This window comes from Micromys minutus (assembly GCF_963924665.1).
Source record: "Micromys minutus genome assembly, chromosome: X".
NCBI lineage: Eukaryota > Metazoa > Chordata > Mammalia > Rodentia > Muridae > Micromys > Micromys minutus.
This window is the reverse complement of record NC_137970.1, coordinates 86553908-86570007: the sequence shown is the minus strand read 5'-3', so window position 1 is coordinate 86570007 and position 16100 is coordinate 86553908. Positions and strand designations below refer to the sequence as shown.

The 16100-nt window shown below is 39.8% G+C and overlaps 1 protein-coding gene across 5 annotated transcripts in view; it reads right to left on the bottom strand.

Annotated features, from left to right (window-relative positions):
• Positions 1–16100, bottom strand: part of PLS3 (plastin 3) — an 85536-nt gene that overhangs the window by 16241 nt on the left and 53195 nt on the right. For all 5 annotated transcript variants that reach the window (XM_080910835.1, XM_080910837.1, XM_080910834.1 and 2 more), the window contains exon 3: positions 7339–7502. In XM_080910835.1, the coding sequence (XP_080766961.1) occupies positions 7339–7502 (164 nt within the window). The remainder of the gene's footprint in view (positions 1–7338; positions 7503–16100) is intronic.

The window sequence follows — 16100 nt, the reverse complement described above, 5'->3', positions numbered from 1 at the left end:
AAAGTAAGAAGGAATGTAGAAAACAAACCAAGACATGGTGGGCACATTTGTAATCATCGAACCCAGGAAACAGAGGCATCTGCACAAGTTTGGGGCCAGCTATAGAAGGGGTTCCTGGTTTCTAGGGCTCCCTACACAATTGATATCTCAAGAAGGAGGGGATGGGGAGTAATGGTGTAGACACTGACTAAAAAGGAAGAGCCGGCATGAAACAGAAGGGTTACCAAGTTTGTGGCCTCCTTGGGCTGCACACTGAGATCTTTTCTAAAACCAAAAATTAAAAATGTGAATTTTGACTTGGTAGTAGGGTGCACACCTTTCATCCCAGCGCTCTGGAGGCAGAGACAGACTGATCTCTGAATTCTAGGCCAGCCTGGTCCACAGTGTGAGTTCTAAGACAGCCAGGGCTGTTACACAAACAACAGAAAAAGTGAAGTTGGAGCTGAGAGCATGCAAGTACCAAGGTTTTGAGCTCAGTTATGATGAGATGGAAGAGGAAGCCCAAGCATGAAAGGCTTTTTAATGGTTGTCCTATTTGGGCATCGAGTTCAGCTTCTCTTCCCATCACAGAACCTGGATAATATATTAACTTTCTTAAACATAAAAATTCCCTTTGTAGAAAAGATTTATTTTTATTTCCTATGTATTGGTATTTTGTCTGCATAGGTGCCAGATCTAGAACTTGAGCTACATATGGTTATGAGCTGTCATGTGGGCGCTAGGAATTGAACGTGGATCCTCTGGAAGAACAGACATCGCTGTTAACCACTGAACCATCTCTCCAGCACCAAAAGTTAAACAGGGTAAAAGAAGGTAAGCTTTCTATTCTGGTTTAATAATGTGAACGAACGAGAATCCTTAAAATCTGTCTCTATCCTAATGTTCTCAATTTGTATTCTTCCAAATTCTCCTGACTTCACTGTGCAGGCTTTAGGTTTTCACTGTCCACTAGGAACAAGTTTGGTCACTTGTTAAACATTCTTTAAAACACACAGAATGTGCTATTGTTATGAGAGGGGCACACAAGTGGAGGTTAGAGAACAGAATTGAGGAGTTGGTTCTCTGCCACCTTTCCATGTGCTCTGGAGATCAAATTCAGTTCAGCAGGCTTGGTAAGAAATGCTTTACCCACTGAGCCTCCCTTCAGGGTCATGAATCTTTTGCTAAATGCCTTCAGATCTTCCCTTTAAGCATAAACCAAAGAATTGCTGAACAGAACATAACCCACGTCAAAGGCTTTTAGTGCTGCTGACTATAGACACTGTCATTGTCCTCCCTGGAGGTCACCTTCAGCTGAAGTTCACCAAGTAGAGCAGTGCAGTCTGGGACAGTCTAGCCCATGCAGTACCAAGCAAGCTTCTGCAAAACACTTTTGTCATGAAGCCACTAAGACAAAGGGAAGTTTTTTGTTGTTGGTTTGTTAAATCTAAAAGCCTCTGCCTTCTCAATTGCTGGGATTTCATAGGTGCCCCAAGCACAGCTAAAAATGGACTTTGTGTAAAGGATATTGTTATTTTTTATCACAGTCAGATCATCCCATTGTTATCCTCAAATCCCAACTTTATAAATATACCTTAGCTTTTTAAAAATCAAATTTCCTCTAGTTTGTTTTTTTCTCTTTTTTTGCAGGTGTGTGGTTGTGATTGTGTGTGTGTGTGTGTGTGTGTGTGTGTGTGTGTTGTTTATGAGACCAGGTTCCTCTGTACCTCTTGCTGTTCTCTAGGCCAGGCTGGCCTTGAACCCAGATCTCCTGTCTCTGCCTCATAAGAGCTGGGCCTAAATATGTGTGCCACCTTGCACAGCTGTTTCCTCTAGTTTTAATGCTGTGTCGACAAAAGTTGAAATTTTTTGCTAGACCCAAAATGAGCTCCTGTCTCAAAAACAAAACAAAATAGTCAGGCTTGGTGGCCCACACTCCTAATCCCTGCACTTAGATTAATGCAGGAGGATTGCCTTTCAAAGCCTGCTTGGTTTACAAACTGAGACCCTTGCTCAAACAAAACCAAAATGAAGAATAAAAATAGAGTATGGGCTCAGTGGAAAGCTAGTCTATCTAATTATGAACTACACTCCAGTTCCTTAAAAAAATGGTGGAATTAGACAGGTGTGCATTTCCTCATACCGAACACATCAGTCACCACTGCCACACCCAAGCTGATACAGCTTCAGAGGAAGACAGAAAGAGCTGGTTTTCTTGTTCTGTGTGCATCTGTGAGATACACACACATACACACACATACACACACACACACACACACACACACACACACACACACACACACACACTGTAGATTAATGCAATGAGACTATCTTTGCAGTAAAATAGTCTACCTCTTTCATAATATTGGGAAACAGCACTTTGTCAATGATGTGGAAAGTCTAATTCAATGTGTTCAATGTCTTTCTCTGTGGTGCTGATGACTGAGACTGAGTCCATACTTATCACTGAGCTCTATTCCCAACTCTGCCTTCCAAATATTTCTAAACACATTTCAGCCAAACTCAAATTGTTCCATAACATTTGTCCTGCTCCCTAGTTTAAAACTTTGTTTTCTTTTCTTTTTAAAAACAAGATTCATTTATAATGTATAGTTTTCTCCCTGCATGTATGCCTGCACACCAGAAGAGGGCAGCAGATCCCCGTAGGAAATTTTTCTTTAAAAGAATTAAGAGCATTGAAAATTCACTGTCAGAGTGAACTAACCTGGACCCTCAAATGCTCTCTGAGTCTCAATCACCAACCCTAGAGCAAGCACAGGCTTGACCTCGGCACCCTGCACACATGTAGCAGATGAGGTGTTAGGTCTTCATGGGGTTCCCTCAACAACTGAAACAGAGGCTCTATATTAGCTGGTGACATGCCTGTCTATCTTTGGATCGTGCACCCCTAAAAGGAAAGCCTTGTCTGGTCTCAGTGGGAGAGGATGCCCCCAGGCCTGCCATGACTTGCTATGTGGGGGAGGGAATTTAGAGTTGGCAGGTGGGTCTGTGGTGGGGAGAGTGTTTTGGGGTGGCATTTGATAGAGGAAGCTTTGGAGAAGTTGAAATGGGGAATGGCTTGCTTGAGGGGTACAGGGAGGAGAGGAAGGATTGGTATTGGATTGTAAAGTGAATAAATACATTTAATAATATTTACAAAAGAAAATTCATATCAGATTGGTTCACTGCATGAAAGTGTGATTTTTTTCTCTTTTTTCTTTTCTTTTTTAAAAGATTTATTTATGACAAGGTCACTATCCTCAGATACACCAGAACAGGGCATCGGATCCCATTACAGATGGTTGTGAACCACCATGAGGTTGCTGGGAATTGAACTCAGGACCTCTGGAAGAGCAGTTAGTGCCCTTGATGAGCCATCTCTCCAGCCCTGCAGTTTTCTTTCTACTCAGGGAAGGCATTACTGGATTGGATGACAAAACCATTGGAGTATAGTCTTTGGCTTAATATGCGTCTCGGAAATCAAAGCCACCCAGTGAATTTTTTCGAGGCTCACTTGTGATCCTAATGAGCTCTCTGTTATGCTGTTTTCCCTCCTGGAGGACAAAGTTGTTTTATCATCCTGGTGTACACTTCTCAGAAGCCAATAGTCACTCTCATCCTAATCATCTTTTTTTAGTTTGTTTGATAGCATCTTTGATTCTTCTTTTCATAAGCCTCAGTGACTTTCTTTCATAATCTTCAGCAGACGCTTAAGATCTTTTGGCCCCTGTGTGAGTCCTTCATAAGCCAAACAGCTCACCCAGCGCAATGCAGAGGCATATGACTTAAGAAGGAAAGATTTCAGCAAGAATTTGCAGAAAATATTGACTGCTTCCAGTATGGGGCTTGTTTCCAACATAGCTGGTTTGAATTTTTCCTTCTTATGGAAATGGTTGCTGGCTTAAACTTGGAATAGAGCATGACTACATTTTTTTTTTTTTTAAATAGAAAATCAGAGAGAGTAGTAAGGGACTGGGAGCCTCACAGTTGCCACAGAGGCTGAAAGAAAGGAAATCCATCCATTGAGTCACTGAGGTAAGTTGGTTAGACCCTGGCTTAAAGAAACCAATAAATAAAAACAGAAATAATTACTTAAACCACTAAGAGCTCTGGATCATTTACTCTGTGTATAGCGTTGTTCTAAGTACTTTGCTCTTTTTACACGATTAATCCTGTCGGTCGATTTTATGATTTTATTACAACTATGTAAAAGCAAGTTTGTCATTGTGAAAACCAAGAAATTAATGTAATGATCTCTGTTTAAAAATATATTGCCCCGTTAGCCTTTTACAATCAAAGAAAGATGTCCTCTTTAATTTTTAAAAAGAAATACCTCCTTCTTCTGCATTTTTTACTTATTTGTGTATATGGCTACTGTCTTCCTGTATGTCTGCACGTAAGAGGACATCAGGTTCTCTTAGACGGTTCTGGGCCACCATATGGGTGCTGGGAATTGAACTTAGGACCTGTAGAAGACTAACTAGTGTTCTCAACCACTGTGCCCACTCTTCCACCCCTCCTTATGCTTTTCTTCTAGAAAATCCCTGCTTTTGCCCAAAGTATTATTATGCCTCTACTTTCAAAGTATATACTAAGTCAATGTGACCTTGTGACTTAAAAGCTACCAAATGATGAGTGGAAACTCAATGTTTTACCAAGATCATTTTCCTTGCTGACAAGTTTGTAATTTTGTCCTCAACAGTACCAGTAAGATTCTAATGACTTAGGTTGCATCTTTCTAGTAGGTAAAGAAACTCTCAGCTGTAAGTCACATGAAAAGCAACTAATCACAGTTCATGACCTGCTTTAAATTCATAGTGACACATGCAAAGTACATACAGAGACATGCAAGTGCTGATATCACAAATCATTCGTAACTTACTATCAAACACAGAATTCAAAGCAAATGCTTTGGCCATAACTGGAGACAGAAATGATGGGAGGAAATCAGTTTATCACAAGAAAAAAATGGCAAGAACCGTCTAAGCATGATAACAGCACGCGTCTGTAGTTTTCAGTAATAACCCGTCCCCCAACATCTAACAGGTCTACTTGGTTTTAAGAAATCTTTTATAGATTTGTTATTTGGTGTTTTGCCTGCATGACTGCCTCCATGAAAGTGTCTATCCTGTATTACAGACAGCTGTGAGCTGCCATGTGGGTGGTGGTACTTGAACTTGGGTCCTCTGAAAGAGCAATCTGTGCTCCCAACCACTGTGCCATCTCTCCAGAGCTACGTAGTCTATTTGTTTCCTGACCATATGGTGTGTTCTCTGCGTCAGTTCTGCTCAGAGGGAACATATCTGAATTTCAGTTGTCATACTGAGGCACGGCAACTGATGGGAGCATATGCTGTAACAGCAGATATGTTGGTGCCAAGATGAAGTAAGGAAAAGGAGGACAGACTTGCTGGGATCTTGGTGACAAACATGAAACACTAGTTACTAGTTTACAGTGTATTGAAAACAATGCCTATCAAGATGTACTCAAATTCAGGCTGTAATCCCAGCAGTGGGGATGCTGAGGTAGGGAGAAGTCATACACTGGAGGCCAGTCTGACCTACACAGCCAAAAGTAGTCTTAAAAACCAAGGCAATAAATAAATGCATCGACAAAATCTTACGGTAGGCTAAGTAAAGTACTACATGCCTTTTACCCTCAGCTCTTATGAGGCTGAGGCAAGATGACTGTGACTTTAAAGTCAGACTCTCTCAAAAAACAAACCAGGCCTGGAGAGATGGCTCAGCAGTTAAGAGCTCTGACTGTGCTTCCAGAGGTCCTGAGTTCAATTCCCAGCAACCACATGGTGGCTCACAACCATCTGTAATGGGATCTAGTGTGTCTGAAGACAGCTATAGTGTACTCATATACATAAAAATAAATAAGTCTAAAAAATAAAAAAAAAACCCAAACTAAACAAAGCCTATGACAAACAAAAACAAAGCCCAAACGTGCTTGTTTCTTATCCCAGGCAGGATCTCTCTGCAGCATTGGGTGGCCTGGAACTTTATATGTAGACCAATCTGGCCTTGAACTCAATCACAGAGTTCAACAAATGGCTCCACCTTGGTGAAAGGTATGTGCCATCATGTCTGCCTTTGGGGTGCTCTTTTCAATTATTTTTTCCCCTGTGAGACAAGGCTTCACTGTATAGCTTTTGCTGTCCTAGAATTAGCTCTGTAGACCAGATTGGCATTGAACTCTCAGAGATCTGCCTGCCTATGTCTTCGAAATCCTGGGATTAAAGGCATATACCACCAGTGCCCTGGTTTATAGGCCATGCTCCACTTATGTTCAGTGCTTGGGGAAGCCAGAAGTGGGTGCCATTCCCTGGGCAACTGGAATCAGAAACAGTTATAAGCCTCCATTTGAACTGAACCTAGGTACTCTGGAAGAGCAGCTAGTACTCTTAAATGTTAAGCCCTCCTTGCAATCCCTTAAGGGTGTTCTTAAGTGAGAGAAGAAGCAACAGCTACTTAAAATGTCAACAGCTACTTAAAATTTCTTCACAAATCTAGACTGAAAATCTATAATTCACTAAAATCTTGGCTGTAATTCTGGTAGCAAAAATAGTTATATATCGTGATAAAGAACCATGTCTTACAGGAACCGAACTAAATACATGCTTACAAGGGAGAAGTGATATGAAATCAACCCTGAACCCTGAGGAATATTTGGTGACACTAGACAAGAAAACAAAACTATAAATGCCTCTCCATCTACGTTTTAATTATCGATATGATTGCCCTGGGGAAAATGGTACATTTGAATATCACTAGTACTGGGCTTAGAAAACATTAAAAAGTTCAGTGCAGGAAAATTTTAAGACTGAGTCATATATCAGTAAAATTCTTCAGCACAATCTTTTATATGGAAAAGAGAAAGGATGCCTCAAACTGTTACTGAGCATCTTGACAGATGCTCTCTAATGATGCCCCAAAGAAGCATGTTTCTGCCCCCCCCCCCCCCCCCGTAAACATTGTGCTATCGCTTTGTTTTTCTCAATGCACCTTTTTTGAAATGTTGTTACATATTCTAATAGCTAATCTCTGCTCTCAGAAGGCAAAAGCAGACTGAATTTTAAATAAACAATAACAATACTGTAGTAATAACCCTTTCCAACATATAAATAAACTTTATCAATTTCACTTCAACATGAAAAGAAAGCAAAAAGTAAATATTCTAATAGCTGGAGAATTTGAATTTAGCAGTCACAATGGCAAAAATGGCACAAGGTCCCAGAGTATTAACATGATATATTTAATTAAGCATTCAATACAACAGCATTTATATTTTAAGATTCCCAGTATACAGTGAAACAACAATGACTTTAATAATCAGATTTTTCCACATACTTACATAAACAAATTCATTGAAGCTTATTTTCCCATCTTTATTTCTGTCACCATCCAGCATGAGTTTTTGAATAATTTCTCTCACTTTATATCCGGGCAGTGGCATATTAGCTTCCTTGAATAGCTCATGAAGTTCATAGTCGCAAATGAATCCATTGCTGTTGAGATCTTTGTGAAAAGGAAAGGAAAAAACCAGCCAAAGAAATAAACAAAAAGATAAAACAGAAAAAAAGATTAGAAATAAAATTGTAAGGATATCACCACTTTATTGGCCTGCCTAATTACAATCTTTTTTTTTTTAATCCTTTGGAATCTAAGGTTGTGTGGAAGATGAATGTATATTTTAACTGAAAGGGCAATGTTCTCTTTATATCATGTATCTGTATTTTTTTAATGTCTACAAGCTTTACTTAAAAATAGCATCCCTGATAAGAAACTACAGTTTCTAGTTAATACAGCTATTATTAAATCATAGAAACACGAGGAGTCTTAAAAACAATACTTTATACACCAACAAACTTTGCCATGGTGTAACCTAATTTCTACTATCTCTTCAGGATGTAGGATTTTATCCGTATTCTTTTCTTTTTGCAAAACTAGGTTTTATGGTTCACCAAGGAGTTTTTATCTCAATGTACATCTGACCAGGAGCGGAAGCTTTGAAGGCCAATTTTTTGAGTTAATGTAAACAAACTTTAAGACAAAAAGAGTTCAAGAGAATAATGGAGTACAGAGTAAAGCATCTATAGATGATCTTTTTATGTATAGGCTACTGCAGTTTAGATATATTAAAATGTAAAGGAAGAAATAAACTACAAATAAGCAAATGACCCAAGATGACCTTGATGAAAATGTTGGGATCAGGAAATTTACTTAAAAGTTCTGCTAAGGCAGATAGGTGGTACACACCTTGAGTCCCAACACCGTCGATGCTTGATCTAAAACATGGTCTCTAAGACAGCCAAGGCTAAACAGAGAGACTCTGTCTCAAAATGAACAAGATTAACAAAAAGTCTTACCAAGTACTCTTCTTAAAAGCAAAATGCCAAAGAATGTCTTATTCTTATGGATTGCACATTCTAATCTCAACACAAACAAAGTCAATGTGACTGTAAGACACAATGCCATATAACAATGTAAATAAAACTCAGATGAAAATGAAGCAGAGAAGAGGGTTAGATCAGCTGCTATTCCATTGCCTACAGGCAGGAAGTTCAAAAAATCTGGACAATTTTTCATGTGTCTGAGAATGAAGATTACTCATGGGTTGGACAAGGTTGGTCTAGACTTTGTAGGGACTTGTGCTGATGTCTCTGTCTCAGACTTATATGTGTTGGGATTACAGTCATGCAACCAGACAACCAGCTCTGGCTGAGGATGTTTCTGATTGCCATATCTGAATGGGGAGAAGATGCTCCTAGCATCCAGTGGTTCTAGATCAAGGACCCCACGAAATCTCCTTCAACACATATGAAACCCTTGCTCTACTAGGTAACATAGACTGCTGCAGCTCAACATGTGAGCTGCACTGAGGTTGAGTAACCGGGTTATAATGACATTGTGGGGCCACTGTTCAGACAGAAGAGTCAAGGAAGGCCATGTGCAGAGAGCTTCCACTTGAATATGGACTTGTGTGAGGCAAAGGCAGACACCTGGAGTGAGTAATTTCAAGTAGGGGAAAGGTGCCATCATGTGTGATGTCCATGTGTGTGTCCTGAGCTGTGGAACCACAGAGTTCTAACATCCTTCAGCACAGTGGGCAGAGAGGAAAGTGGACATTCAGTGGCTCATACATATTCTTCCGACTGCACTACAGACTTTGGATATTTTTATGACGTGAACTAAGTGTGACTCTTAGTTAATTTGGGGGTAACCTCAAAAATATGAACGATCTATCCCATGTCTGCACTTTTGTTTGGAGGTTTGAGCTTGAGACGGGCTCACTCTCATAGTTCTGTTTGGCCTTGTGACTTGGGAAGAATTTAGCCAGGGCTATATGCAGAGGCAGAGGCATGTGGATCCCTGTGCTTGAGGCCAGCCTGGCCTACAGAGAGAGTCCCAGGACAGCCAGGGCTACTCAGAGAAACCAAGTCATAAACAAAAAGGGGTAGGGAGGTTGTGTATCACTGTATCATTTTTCTTTCATAAATTCTACTTGGCTCCCTTGTATTTTCTCAATAGATGCTAATCCTATTTACATTGTGGCATTCTGGAGCTACTATTAGCAAATCACAAGGGGCCTTTCTTGGGACTGGACTGGAGGGAACAATTTCAATGTCATTAAGAAGGCAGTGAGAGCCAGAAAATGGCAGCAGCTAACAATTAATTTTACAAAACCTCCCAGCTGGTAAAGCCCCTACAAGGCACAAAACAGTGTGTAATTATTTTCAAAGCATTTCATGCTGATTTTATTTCTAACCTCCCGTTCTAAAAAGCAGAAATGAAACATAGCAGTTCATTTCTGAAGCAGTGACAGCGATGTGGGGTGCTGGAAACCAGAGCGAGTCCACGCATGCTGGATTCACCAGGATCCATCCTACATGCAACATTGTTCACTGGAAGCTAAGACCATGTTTGATGGCGAACTCTTCCTATTCTGAATTGATTATGAACATAACATTTTAATAACATGAGCATCTAAGAAACAGACCCGGATCAAAAGCAGGTTTAACTGGAAACTGAAACTGCAATCAGCAGGCACGGTGGTAGCTCTGTATTTTCTCACTAAAGCTGCCAACATTCTGGGACCCACTTCTGGCTCATTCACTGCTTCTAACTATGCTCTGACATGAGGCAGAAGAGGCTTTTCATTTGGAAGACTCGTCTCTTCTGCTGTCACATTCTCTAACGACTGATTACAATATTAAATTGTTTACACACAGCTTATGTTATCCACAACAGTCATGATGCTTTTACCAGCATTGTAGTTTTGAAAATATGAGTACTGTGGGCAGACTGACATGCCACAGGGAAGAAAGCAAGGCCACCTAGCTGCCAAAAACCAAGTACTTGCACAAAGTAATAAGCTAACATTTAACAAATATACTAAGTTTATTTTAAAAACAAACAGTGAAAAATATTATACTTGAAGAAAATCACTAGGAGGCACTCAACATTGTACTAGACAGAATCATCTTTCATTCTGGCTGCTGAACTCATCAGAAAGGAACCAACTGTTGGTTAACAAGGAATTTACTCTCCATCTGTGTGTCTCTGTTTCAGATGACACATGTAGAGTCACATCTGCATTTTGTTTTAAAGGAAATCTTATTCTCTTTTTACCAAGTATTGGTTTAAAATGCCAGCTACCTCCTTCAACACCCTCCCGAAATGACCTCAAAGTAAATAAACTTATGTTCCTGCCATGTTCCTGCAGAAGTTTGAATCACACCGAGAATGCATATCCTTAAAAGGAAATGTTTTCCCTCCCCTTGCATCCTGTTATTTAAGCTATTTTAAGTCCTTGTCTGGAGAAGGCTGAGCCAGAATTCAAGTGGTTTTCATTTTGGCTGCTGTTTTACACTGCCCTTGCCTAGGTGGTATGCACTGGAGCCCATCCCTTCAAAAGCATCTTCTAAGGTGTTAGTTTGTGTTATAAATCTGACAGTAAGAAAAAACGAGGATTTCCTTTAATCCTCAGGGACTGTGTGTGTGTGTGTGTGTGTGTGTTGCTTTAACTCTTGAGTCTGTTTAAATATAGAGTTTTTCTCGAAAAGAGGTTGTAACTGTGTGCCTTCATATACAATTCATATATGGCATCTACATCAACCCATTGTGGAAAACGCTCTTTACAATTTAAAGAAGAAAATGAATGCAGTGGAGACATAGCCTTTAAAAAGTTCAGTTTAGCTTAACCAGTATATTCTAAAACATTTTTATATTTAAAAATGATAGAGAAGTTTATAATAATAGATTTACAGAAACACATATGATGTTGAATACCTATAAAAGTTCACAAAATCATTGATTTAAAGACTTGACCAGGGGCTGGAGAGATGGTTCAGTAAGAGTATTTGTTGTTCTAGCAGAGAACTCAGTCTTACTTCCCAGCACCTCTCTGGTAGCTTGCAACCGTTCAGAACTTATGTTCCAAGGAATTTGACACCTCTTTCTGGCCTCTGAAGGTACCAGACACACATGTAGCATGCAGACACACATGCAGGGAAAATATACAAAATAAAATTAATAAGTCTAAAAATTATTTTGCAACAACAGGTTAAAAGAATTTTACAGGACCATATTTTATCTATTTCCCCCTAAGATCTAAGTAATAAAGTCAAGCTATCATTAGGCCTTAAAGTATGAAAACTTAGCTGGACAGTGCTTGTGGGCACCTTTAATCCTACCACTCAGGAGGCAGAGGCAGGACAATCTCTGAGTTTTGGGCCAGCCTGATCTATACAGCCAGTTCTGGTCATGGTTACCCAAAGATGCCTTGGGGGGAAAAAGCCAAAGAAAGGCTACTACTAAATATCTCGAGATGTGTATCTAATCCTGTGGCTTAGTTTCTACTTCTTGAGGTAGTCTAGTTCAACAAACACAAGGCTGATATTTAATGAGTCCCAATTAAGGGTAGACTAGAACTTGCTAATTATTACTCTATGTTGGAAATTCAGGAATGGACCCCCAGAGGTAGAATTCACCTGGATTTGAACACTGTGCAAGTGTAGAGGGTCAGGACTGTATTCAGAAATGTTTATAATCTTTTCCTGTGTGTTTCTAGCAGTTTCTTACCTGCTGCTTCTCTCTAAAGATATTAATAGAACATGTTTTGGACATGTTCTCACATGTGTGCAGTCCTGCTCAGAGTCTCACACAGGCACCTCTACAACTGTCCACAGTGTCAGTGCATGGTCTTCAAGCTATCCCCAAACTTCAGCATCTTATATTCCATAGATAATGAAACAATGCCCCAGTAAAAAAGCATTAGTTAATCTATTTTTTCCTTACAATATAGTATTTACTTATTTAGTATTGAGACAGAGTCTAAGTGCTGGTCTTGTACTTGTTAAGTAGCTAAGGCTAGCCTTCAATTACTCTTCTTGTCTCTGCTTCTAAATTTTTGAATCACCATGCACAACTTACTGATAAAACTAGCTTCATAGTTTTTATATTTTTGTTTTAAGGAATAATTAAACAAATGTGCAGTGGTGTAGTATTTTTCAACACTGAAAGTAAACTGGACTAAACTGCCATTTTTTTTTTTTTGTGGCATTGTGATGTGGTTTCTATATACTAGAGAATATCAAGTAATTGGAAACAGTTCCATTCTTTGAACTGAGAGAAATCTGGTACAGCTAAAATCACCACAACCAAAATGTTTTGGCTTCATTTGGTGGGAACCTCAAAGGAATGCACCCATATTATTCCTGGCCATTTAAGCAACCCCAGTATTCTTGTGTTTCAAAAATCCTGACTTTTCATGTTTACAAAACTTTACTAGAGCATGCTTTGGGGACAAAAAAAAGAGTCATTTTATTACCATTTTATAGACATATCCTGATTGTAATTATGTGTGTGTCTGTTGTGGGGTATGTACACACATGATTGCAGCTGTTCACAGAGTTTAGAAGAGGGTGACTGCTCTGGACTTGGAGCTGTGGAAGGTGTGAGTCCCCTATGTGGTTTCTGAGAATTGAACCCAGATTTATTGCCAAGAGGAGCCATAAACACCGAGTCACCTTTCCAGCTCTCCAAAGTGCTATTTTTAAGAAAGTGGTTGCAGGACCAAAGTCAAACAGTATTTTAAGTCACCCAAAATTCATTATTTGAGGGAAGTAACAATACAAAATTAAAGAGTCAGAATATAAAGACATCCTGTATCCGGTAAACATTCTCTTTGTAAATGAATAAATAAAATGAAAACAAAATGCACGCACACACACACATACACATTGTGTGCTTTTGAGACCAGTTTTTTTTTCTGTGTATACCCCTGGCTGTTCTGAGACTCCTTAGGCAGACCAGGCTAGATTTAAAACAGATATTCACCTACTTCTGCCTTCCCAGTGCTAGGCTTAAAGTCATATACTGCCACCACCCAAGGGCGGGACTCTATCTATCTATCTATCTATCTATCTATCTATCTATCTATCTATCCATCCATCTATTTTTTTTTGAAACAGGGTCTAGACCACGCTGGCCTTGAACCCTTGGGAAGTGCCCAGGTAGTGGGATTAGAGGTGTGTGCCATCACTTCAGGCATGAAAACTATATTATAGAGTCAGGGTTTCCCTATCTAGTCATGGCTAGTCCTGTACTGTTGAGATCTTCTTCCTTTAGCCACTCTAGTGCAAGGATTATAGACTGCAAGGATTCCTGGCAGGCGCCTGCATACCAAGCTTTATTCTCTTAAGAAAAAAAAAAAAAAAAAAAAAAAACCTCATGCAGGATTTCAGCATTTAAATTAAAACAGAAACATGTTCTCTCTCTCTCTCTCTCTCTCTCTCTCTCTCTCTCTCTCTCTCTCTCTCTCTCTCTCTCTCTCTCTCTGTGTGTGTGTGTGTGTGTGTGTGTATTGGGGGAAGGGTAGCACTATGGTTTCCATTAACCCAGAGGGAACTCCTGAGACAATTGTTGGTATAATTAAAATAATTTCATATGATTAGAGCTGAACAGTAAGCAGGTGCAAGAAGCTGGTGAAAGAACTTTAAATCCTAATGCTCAATGTATGGCTGGTAAAGAGAGTTTCAAAGCACTATTAATTGACTGAACAAAACCTGTGATTAGCCATGATTACAGAGATTTTCTCTGCTCACTGTGATTTTGCTGAATTTCTAAGCAGATAATCAAGGCTATTACTGTTAATAGATGAGAAAAACGATTTCCATATTTTGTCACAATGGAAGTGAGACAAAGTAGTCGTTCTCTGCTCTTCCTTACCACACCGAGTAGAAAAGAATCCTCAATGCCAGGAAAATAAGTTCTAGAGCTTTGTTAAATAAATAAGGGATCTTTAAATTAAAAAAAAAAAAATAAAGAGTTCCACAGCACCTTTGAGAACTGCCCTCAGGCTCTGGACCCCAAAGGTTTGTAGGAAAATCCAGAGTCAGCTGAGCTTTTCAACCAATTTCTGTACAAAAGAGTCTGCACAAGTATTTCCTACACACAGCACCCCACCCCACAGACACATAGACACTCACCCACACCAACACCCCACCCCCTGCTTTAATGTGCTTCAGTATAATGGCCAAAATGTTAATAAGAAACTCTTCATAGCAAAGACCCTTTGAGTGTTCGGTTGGCAATGGTAAAATCCCAGTACATCAAAAGACGGTGTTTCCTTGATAGTCACGTAACTAAATATTTATCAAGAACCTAACATGTGGGCAACACTGCACTAGGTATTTAGAGGGGAAATATGAAAGATTATTAATCTGAACAGGAAGAAATCCTGGCCTCCCAATTTTTGAGGGACAGTTTGTGCATGTGCAGGGTTGCATATGGAAACCTGCGCCTGGTAAGGGCTCCAGTAAATCCCGCCTCCTGCCTGTACAACGCAGACTCAACAGTAAAGCGCCGTATGTTTTTGTTGCTGTCCTGAATTTTTTTTTCAGTAAAACCCCTAATCCAATGGCTCTCAACCTGTGGGTGGTGACCTCTTGGGTGGGGCTGTGCATTTGAGATGTCCTGCATATCACCTATTTATACAACTCAGAACAGTAGCAAAATTACATTCATGAAGATGCAATGAAATCCTCGTATGGTTGGGGTGTCACTAGGACACGAGGGACTGTAGCAGTGCATTAGGAAGGTTAAGAAGCACTGCTCTAATAGATCCTTAACTTGCTGAGTACAGTTTAACCCTTTTCTCACCATGGCAATAATTGTCCTATTCTCTGTCATTATGTCTTAGCAAAGCAGTTATGTCGCTCATTCATAGAAAGTACCCTATGTCTCCTCAAACAATCCACATCTTGTTTAATATTAACTGAAAAGAAACAGTGAACACAAATATTTCTAAGAGGCAGTACATGAGGTCAAGGTCTTCTTTTAGGAGGCTAGGCATAGCAGTGCAACATTAGCAAGCCCTGGTCCTTACTCTAACACACAGGGAAACTAAGCTGTTCCTAACACTGAAAGATGAATGTAAACAAAAGACAAGGATGAAAGAAAATATGTTTCTAAAACAATTATGGTAAGAACAGTTCTAAAGGGATATTGAGAAAAGAGAAAAAAAAAATTAACACCACCTTTTATGACCAAAGACTCATTTTGCGTTTTTCATTAATTGAATACCTAGCTTTGTACTTCCTTTCTCCCCATGAGTCATATGTGCAGCATGTTAATATGCTGCTTTTCAAAATATACACATATAAAATGATGATTCAGAACAATTTAACCTTTTCTATCTAGACTTATGATAGGATATGAATAGCCAATGTAGCGGGGGGGGGGGGGTTATTATTCTCTTCTGGGTATGCTGTTTTTATTAATATAAATGCTGTTATAGAAATTAGGAACATTCATGAGGATGTAGCTCAGTTGGTAGAGGGTTTGCCTAGCAAGCACAAAGACCCAGTGGTTTGAATGGGAATGCCTGCCCCGCCCCCCAGACTCATGTGTTTGAATACTTGGCCCATAGAGAGGGGCACTATTAGGGTGAGTGGCTTTTTTTGGAATAGGTGTGGTCTTGTTGGAGGGCAGGCTTCCAGGTCTCTGATGCTCAAGTACGCCCAGTATGCCCAGCATGATTCACAGGGTCCTTCTGGTGCCCGTAGATCAATCTGTAGAACTCCATCACAATGGCTATCTGCACGCCATATG